Here is an 8728-nt window from a genome sequence, read left to right as displayed (position 1 = left end):
AAGTTTGAATGCTTCTGTTGCCTTAATTTGAAACTTCAACCATCCTGTTCTACACTGGTTGAAGTGTGTCCAGTACCACTTACTGGATTTAAGCGTTATTGTTTTCATATATATTTCAAATCTGACTCTAAAAAAATCAACACTTCACTGGTACACATGTAGGTTAATGAGTCCGGCGAAGCAAAACCCTAAAATACTGAAGTGAACAGGTATTTAAAAACACATGTTTTTTTCGGGGCTACAACAATAAAAGCGAAAAATAACTGGTTTTCTACTTTTAGGTTTAACTTCTGTTTCAATTGCCGATTTCTTGAACCAGTTCGTAGCATAACCGCGTCGCAACTCAATCAAACCCAAACTAATTTGAAAAGGTGGCCGAATGGAACTTTTCTATGTTCCTCTTTACTCCCTGGTGTAGACGTTAGGATCCGAGCTCTTATTGTGAAGTTCAACTCACTCAGCACACATTTCCGGTTTATGTAACAAGAAGCGAAAACAAACCCACAGACGCTCGAAACCCAATTACACAAGTGCACCTTCACAGGTAACTTTAATTACGTATTTAATTCTTAAACTCTGCCAATTGCTTATTTGTTTTTTGTAAAGTTATCAATCCTTTATGATGTAAATAATTCAAATGTAGTAAATAAATGGGAGATGTTCTTCCCAGAAATAACTTTCAATAGCCTGTTCCTATTTGATCTAGTCAATAATATAAATGATAATAACCACACGCGAAGCAAGTTTGAATGCTTCTGTTGCCTTAATTTGAAACTTCAACCATCCTGTTCTACACTGGTTGAAGTGTGTCCAGTACCACTTACTGGATTTAAGCGTTATTGTTTTCATATATATTTCAAATCTGACTCTAAAAAAATCAACACTTCACTGGTACACATGTAGGTTAATGAGTCCGGCGAAGCAAAACCCAAACTAATTTGAAAAGGGGGCCGAATGGAACTTTTCTATGTTCCTCTTTACTCCCTGGTGTAGACGTTAAGGATCCGAGCTCTTATTGTGAAGTTCAACTCGCTCAGCACACATTTCCGGTTTATGTAACAAGACGCGAAAACAAACCCACAGACGCTCGAAACCCAATTACACAAGTGCACCTTCACAGGTAACTTTAATTACGTATTTAATTCTATTTCTATTCGACACTTTGAGACTTTAAAAAGTGATGAGCTACAATGTTGCATCGGAAATGGCGACGTGACACAGCAGAAACAAGCGCTTTAACGATGTGTCACATAAACTATTCTCATGACCATCGATCAGTTCCATAACGCCTCACGAGTCCCGCTGAGTGTTTGCTGATATTGTGCTTTACACTTTGGACAGTTTGTGTGTCCTTGAGTCATGCTGAGGGCTGTGGGACAAGCGCTGTTCTCCACCGGGCTGCAGAATCCCAAATACACCGCAGGGGACAAAAAGGTACTGATCGCCTCGGACGAAAGGACAGTTGGGCCTTTGGTCCGAGGTTGTTTTGTTGTGTTTGTCATTTTACCTCAGAGGTGAGTATTTTGAATACAGTTTTTTTTTTACAGTACAACTTGACTTTTAACAATTCTTTTGTGGGTCTTTTATATCATCTGGAATGAAATATTACGGGGCTTTGAATTGAAAAAAGTGAGCTTGTGACCTTGTGACCTTGACAAATACCGAGTATTTGTATTCCAAGTAAAGGCGGCCACAATGAGAAATAAGACACAGATCCTGGTCACAGGAATTCATGTAAACGATTAATTGGATGAAATAATCAACATTGCACATGTCATTTCTGCAGGAACAGGACTATGAGGTTCGCACCTACCACGACACCAAGTGGGTGAGCACCGCTGTGAGTGGAATGCAGTGGGACGAGTCCATGAAGACTGGCTTCCGCAGGCTCTTCAAGTACATCCAAGGCACCAACCACAACAGTGAGCTCCAGCCACGGTGTTCCTAAAAATAACGTGAATTTAGCATATGTAGGGTGGAAAAAAATCCAACAGGAACAGTCTGATGTCATTTTCCTTCGTGAAGGTTACAATATTCTCAATTATATCGCAGCCTTTTCAACGAGATGCTAAACATTTTTTGTGTTTATGTTTTAAAATTAAACCGGATTAAATCAGACAGATTCATTTTGTCAAAATGCCGTAAAGTCCTAGATAACTTTAGCGTGAAAACAAGGGCGTCGATGAGTACGTGCGAGAGTCGATAGAAAAGTGCACTTTAGTTCTTGCTCAGCAGTTTGAAACAGCACTGCTGCCTTTGTCTTACTCAGCAGTTTACACCTGCATTATTTATGAGAGCATACAGTAGGTTGTTTGTACTGTGGACTGCATTGTGAGGAGTGTGTGTATAAACCTGCTGTTTAATCCTCACATTGCAACGTCTGCCATCTGGTCAGATTTTATTATTTAGTGAATTCTTTGTAATATCTGTGCGTGGTTTGTAAACTGATCACATGACAGAACCGTTCATCAACCTCAATGTTTCATTCCTTTTAAAATGCATCCAATTGTTTTCACGTGTTTTCTGCCTCTGGTCATTTTATTTAAAAGAATTAATATTATTATTATTTATTCCCTTCAGATGTGAAAGTGGAGATGACGGCCCCCGTGACGTGCCGCGTGGCCCCCGGAGCCGGCCCCGCGTGTGAGTCTCAGTTCACTGTGTCTTTCTACATCCCAGAGGAGCATCAGGACAATCCGCCGGAGCCGAGCGACCCGGAGGTGTTTGTGGAGCACCGGAAGGAGTTCACGGCCTACGTCAGGTACAGCGCAGCCTTAAACCGTCTTTTAGATTCATGCTTTTTGTTCGATTTGTATTAGCGAATGGCTGCACACATAAAAAAAGGAAGACTTAGACTTGACATCCTCTTGTTCCTTCTACCAGGACATACAGTGGTTTTTCCACTGAGGATATGAAGCGTGAAGAGCTCCTGAAGCTGATGGAGAGTCTGCAGAGAGACGGACTCCAATACGTCGACCAGCCGTTCTACACAGCCGGGTACGACAGCCCCTTCAAACTCACCAACCGCAGGAACGAGGTGTGGGTCCTCAAGAAGGAGCAGGAGTAGGAAGGTCAAAGGTCACCCACTCGATCTGACACTTTGTCCCAATCGAGAGGAAATACAAGTGTAAGTTTAATTGAGAACACTAACGCAGCCGTTACCAATGCATAAAGGGAGTCAAAATCATTCACGAAGAAAAGAAAACCTTTAAGCTTTAAGGTCATAAATTATTTTGTTTTACAAAAGGTTACTGATATTACACTTTCCTAAAAAAGGCTGCACAAAGAGACCAAATATATGATTACAAAAGCATATCATAAACAGATGAAATATGAATACATAGTGTATAATGGATATGGGGAGACAATATTACCAGCAGGGGGCGCCGACAGCTTTCTGTCATCAGGTGTATCTTAACAAAAACTACTAGTGCCTGTTTTTAAACTAATTAGTGGTTGAAAATACACTAATTTGTTTGATATTACAAACGTGAAACAGCAGGTTCCGTCTCCTTCCAGACGGTTTCCCCGCTGTGAGGGTGACTCCGCCCGCTCGCCTTCAAAACGATGGTGAATGTCATTTATTGTCATTGCAACAACAAAAAACATTCCTCTGACAAACATACTTGGGACTTATGTTGAATATGCTTTGAATATGTGTGGTGCTTGGTGAAAGACATTTTACTTTTTCTTTTTTTTGAGTTTACATCTTTTTATACATTAAATCATCATTGTATTCAAATAAAATTTACAATATATTATGTTTTCATCCTGAAGAAGGGAGACTACTGATACTTAATGAGGGGATGATGACATAACCACTGCACTCACGTATGAATCATGGGAGATATGACTTACTGCTAAATGTTTAAGAACGAAAAATGTATGATGCCATTAATAATAAACACAGCTCTGCAGTAATGTGTGTTTTGTGATGCAAGTCTCTTACTGTAGTTTGAACAGGTGGTCTGCAGACACACCTCCACACGCTGATCGATGGGAGCTGTCCGTCAGGGTTCACTCCTCTCTGACCTTCCCTCGTCACCAGGGTCGCGCCCGCTGAGTCGTTCTTTTTATTTGTGGCAGAACTGTTCCTGCTATCATGTTCAGGCGCTCAGCAGAAACGGCCTCTTTTTTTTCACCCTGCGAGCGCTTCGTCTGTATTTCACCAGTCGGATCGATGCTCGGTGCGGTGACGCACTGCCGCGCATATCAAATGTGTGAAGAGGCTCACGGTGGTGCGTTTAAACTCTTACTCTTATGCCTAAACTCACTTTGTGGTGGCAGATTAACTGGAAGAATCTGAACCAGCATTCTGATAATTCATTCCCCCCCCCCCCCATCACATATTGCAAATTAGGTGGACTCGACTTGACTGAACTGTAGGTGTCAGCTCATGTCATTGGTTTCCACCCATTTTGGCACAATGTTTTGCTCTGTGAGAGAACCGCTCTGGTCGATGGTTCGGTTTCCTTGAGTCTGATATGAGAGCGAAGAGAAGCACCGAGGTGTCAGAAGTGTGATTACAGCTGGGAGGGGTTTGATTCCTGTCTGACAGACAGATGGACACAGCATCAGAGAGCGTAATCTTAAAATACTGTGGTAAAAAGTATTTAGCTTTCCAGGTGACAGAGTAGGGGTGCCATGGCAACGGCGCTAATGAGGCTGCAATTTAGGGTGCTAGGGCTGAGAGACCAAGAGAGAAAGGACACAGAACCTCTTTAAATATCACCTTTTATTACACAGACAGACATAAGATCGTTATCAGCTCCCCTCCACCTGCCTCTTCTGTCCTCCCAGCTTGTCCCTCTGCGATTGAGGACGTTTATCCTGGCGTGAGACATGAGTTCTCAGTTGGGGGAGCTCGGAGACACTTTGGTCACAGGTGATTAAACCACGGGGTGTAATGAGGTTACTCAGGTTCTCAGTTGATGACTCTTAGGAGACCACATTTACTCAGCGCGGTGTTTTCATGCCTCCAAGATTAAGGGCGGTATAAGGTTTAAGCATAAATATAGGTCATTATTGACTTATTTTGCTACTATAAAGCACCTTTAAATGGTGGTAAAAACGTGGTAAATGTGGCCCTCATGACTCTTCCCTGTGGCTCCATCACCTCGCAAGTGGACTCTGATCACGACGTCTTTGACAGCTGAAAATAAATAATCTACAAAAAGGTAACCACTCCCTTCCAGGAAACACAGGGCTCTAAAAATGTTCAGTCTTCAAGTCCAAATGTCACTTAAAACGTATTTCTCTATGTATTTACATACGGGATCATATAAAACTGCAAAAGAATGAAACCTAGCAGAAAAGTCAACAGAATTATTGAGCTGGTTGAAGCCTCAGAGGGTTTAGTAGGTTCCAGCAGCGACCGGGCTGTACGCAGGGCGGCACACGCTCGGATTGTGTTCACTTCCAGTTTTAACGGCAAGTATTTCATTTCTTAGCTCTTTGGTACCCAACATGATCACTAAAAGACCCAGAGAGTAAAACGAGGTTATTCTCTTATATTTGTATATTCATACTTAACTCCAAAACACGTCATAACATAACTTGTTTATTAAAACAATTTTTAAAACATCGTTTTTAAGACACAAACGAAGAAAAAATATCTATGCACAATGCAAAATCTACAAACTAAAATTCAATTAATGGAGGTTTTATGAGTGAATTTGCTGTTTTGGTTGAGTCTACAGTTGTTTACTTCCTGGCCGCCACTAGGGGGCAGCACTGAGGCTTCTGCGCTTCCTGTGCACCACAGAACATCCCGGCTCTGCAAACCAAACCTCAGACTAAGAGCAGTAAGCGAAACCTGCCGATCAGCGTGGAGCCGTCCGCCTCCTCCTCCTCCTGGAGAGAGCCAACCGGTGAGAAGCAGATTCCCACGGCGAGCGTCCAGCACGCCAGACCTCCGAACAGCCCCATAGCACCGCGAGTTACGAGAACTTGTGACTCACTTCCTTCGGCTTATCCTTCCAAGAAAGATTCCTGCACGTTATTGACATCATAGTGAGAAAAGAAAAACAAAACAAAAAAAACAATGGAAACAAACTGAGAAACCAGGCGGGAAAACAACAGCGTTCTTTGAACGCGGCGAGTCAGGAGGACAAAGCCAGAATCACGGGAGCAGCGACAAGGTGCAGCAGATACAGTTCTCCACTTTGGACTAAGTTCAGTCTGGTCCGTGACCGGGCGACCTCTGACCTCACATTCCAACTTGACATTTAACTGGCCTCAGATGCGACCCGAGGGGGCGGGGCTCAGGAAGGTGTGCCTTGAGGGCCTTCTATTGGCTCCTCTTCCTGCCCCCACCTGCCTTACAGCGTGTGAGTTCAGCTCCTTGTATCTAAAGGGGCGGTCCTTGCTGTCTAACTTCTGCTCTCCTCGGATAAAGTGCCATTGGAGTTATTGAACGCGGGGAGAGTCGGAGCGGCGGGGGCGTCTCCGTACTCGCCCTCGGCCAGCTCGCCCTCGCGCTCGCAGATCACCGTCATCGGGCTGCTGAGGATCCGGCAGCGGGCGTTGTACTTGCTGCTGGCGGCGGAGGGCGGCGTGCGCGAGCGCCCGTGCCTGAACCCGCTCATTGAGAAGGACGGCGAGGTCGGCGAGGACATGGCCAAGGCCTCGTAGCGGCTCCACTCCTCCGGCGGCCTCTTGCCGCGACCGGGGGAGTTACAAGGGCTGTGCGGCCCCATCGGCGACGAGGGCGAAGCCTCCGGCGAGTCCAACGCCGACTCAGAGTGCGGCCTCTGCGAGCGGGGGTCGGTGGTGCGGAGCATCTCGGCGGCCGACATCCTGAAGCTGGTCCCCGAGTGGCTTCCCTTCTTCAGGAGGAGGGCCTTGAAGGTGTCGCTGCTGGTGGAGGACTTGCGCAGGTTGCGCTGGATGGAGCCCGCCTGGCGGGACGAGGGGGACGCCGTGGCCGGGGAGCCGCCTGACGGAGTGACGGGGGGCGATTGAGGCTGGCTCTCGGACCGGGACTTTTCCTCCTCAGATTCCTTGCGACCCAGGACCTTGCGCTTGGACCTAGGATGGATGATGGATAGTCAGATTAAAGACAGCGTTAGTGAATTGGAAAAAAAGTTGGACAGATGTTGAAGGGAGGAGCAAATGAAATGATCATCAAATCACATGTGAATGCAGAATATGGGAGTTCATAAAAATGAGCAGGAAGCCGCCTTTTGTTTCAGAGTTGTAGAAGCTAAAAAAAGAAAATCCGCTTTGTCACATCTTTGTCCCACATTCGCCGTATGTCAGCACTGCCCACAGCAGCCATGCGTCACAGAACAAGTCTTCAAAGAGGTAAAAACCAGGAGCATCGGCTGGCAACGAGTTACATTTGTGTTAAAGAAATCAAATTAGCTTTTTTTTTTTACACAAAAAGCTGCAGACGGCGCATCTCTGCAGGAAAGCTCGCACACAATGAAATTAATCATAAAGTGGGAAAGGTGACCGAAGCGGTTTTGATCACACGAGGACGATTCAGCCTTCTCTCAACAAGGGGTATCAGAGTGGTCGACTGCACCAACGCACAGCAATAAAGCTGCAACTGGCAGAATACGGGGGATTAGGGAAACAGCTCGATTAATCTGTGGTCTACGGGGGTTGCACTGTGGGATTAGTGTTGGTAATCCAAAAAGGTAGCAGCACCGCGATGGCAGGAACAAGGCTCGCTAATTAAAGGGAAGGGGATCTAGAGAGGATGCTCCCCCCCCCCCCCCCCCAAAGCATGTCCCCTCTGCACCAAGAGGGAGAGGAGGAGGAGACGGGGGGACAGAGATTAAAGGCATGAAAAATGCAGATACTGTGACAAGTACAGCCACGTGATGCGAAAAACTAAAAAGGGAGCAGTGATGGACAACATCCATAATCCTCAGATTGGATCTACAGAAAACAAGTCTTCCACACAAGACACAGAAATAACCGGTGGAGAATAGATTTGTGAAGGTCAGATGAGAGGGAGAACTGGAGAGAACAAACGGTCCCGCCAGGCTGTCTGTGTGAGGAAGACAGAGAGATTCAACCTACATCCAGCGCCATCCCCGTGATCTCCGTCAGCATTACATAGCACTTTGTCTCACACGTTCACACTCGCACACCTGAACTCAGGTCGACCGAGACGGCTCCACACTGAGCTCACGTTTTGTTGAATTCGCACACATTCGCATACATTCGGTCTGGAGCTTCTCCCTCCAGACAGGTTGGACCTTCAGCCACAGATGTGAGGGCATTTTTGTCGTTCTCTCTTTGAGAAGACAAGGAATGTGGAGGTGAAAGGACAACGATACTGGACAGGTGATAAAGGGAAAGGAAATTTCACAGAGACGTTAACCCAGAGGAAGAAAGTCACCATGAGAAACACAAACCATACACTAATGTCTCAACCTCTTCATTGAATTCTTTATAGTCATCCATGTGATAATGTACATTCTTCTACCAGTTGTTGAACCCTCTAGTCACTTCCCACTCATCAAAAAGCTGTCAAATGATGGAATGATGTTCCATACTGAGGAGGAGGAGGGCACTAAAGGAAGTGCTAACAAACCAATTCCACCGTGTCGCCCGAGCACACATGCATACACAATCCTGCCGTCCAATTAAACGGCACAATAAATCGCACTAGTGCACGTGATGTGTGTGCCATAAATACACCAACAATAAAATCCCGTGAAATTAAATCCTGCGATGCTCAAGAGAACTCCGACTGGCGGCGCACGTGACCGTG

At 45.5% G+C, this 8728-nt stretch overlaps 2 protein-coding genes across 9 annotated transcripts in view; one reads left to right on the top strand and one right to left on the bottom strand.

Annotated features, from left to right (window-relative positions):
• Positions 1 to 466: 466 nt before the first annotated feature.
• Positions 467 to 3917, top strand: hebp2 (heme binding protein 2). Of its 2 annotated transcripts, none has more exons than XM_037449538.2 (5): positions 467 to 544; positions 1342 to 1434; positions 1787 to 1922; positions 2581 to 2761; positions 2884 to 3917. In XM_037449538.2, the coding sequence occupies exons 2-5, from the start codon at positions 1360 to 1362 to the stop codon at positions 3065 to 3067; spliced, it is 576 nt and encodes a 191-aa protein (XP_037305435.1). In that variant the 5' UTR covers positions 467 to 544; positions 1342 to 1359; the 3' UTR covers positions 3068 to 3917. The 2 variants fall into 2 exon arrangements, with proteins under 2 accessions (XP_037305435.1, XP_037305434.1); XM_037449537.2 differs by lacking the exon at positions 467 to 544 and adding an exon at positions 977 to 1120.
• A 1623-nt stretch (positions 3918 to 5540) lies between these two features.
• nhsl1b (NHS-like 1b) overlaps positions 5541 to 8728 on the bottom strand; it is a 73656-nt gene continuing 70468 nt past the window's right edge. For all 7 annotated transcript variants that reach the window (XM_037449755.2, XM_037449756.2, XM_037449759.2 and 4 more), the window contains one exon: positions 5541 to 7029. In XM_037449755.2, coding sequence (XP_037305652.2) covers positions 6372 to 7029 — 658 coding nt within the window. In that variant the 3' untranslated portion in view covers positions 5541 to 6371. The remainder of the gene's footprint in view (positions 7030 to 8728) is intronic.

This window comes from Pungitius pungitius, chromosome 20 (genome assembly GCF_949316345.1).
Source record: "Pungitius pungitius chromosome 20, fPunPun2.1, whole genome shotgun sequence".
In the NCBI taxonomy this organism is placed as follows: Eukaryota; Metazoa; Chordata; class Actinopteri; order Perciformes; family Gasterosteidae; genus Pungitius; species Pungitius pungitius.
Note: the sequence above shows the minus strand (reverse complement) of the source record. Positions and strands in the feature narration are given on the sequence as shown.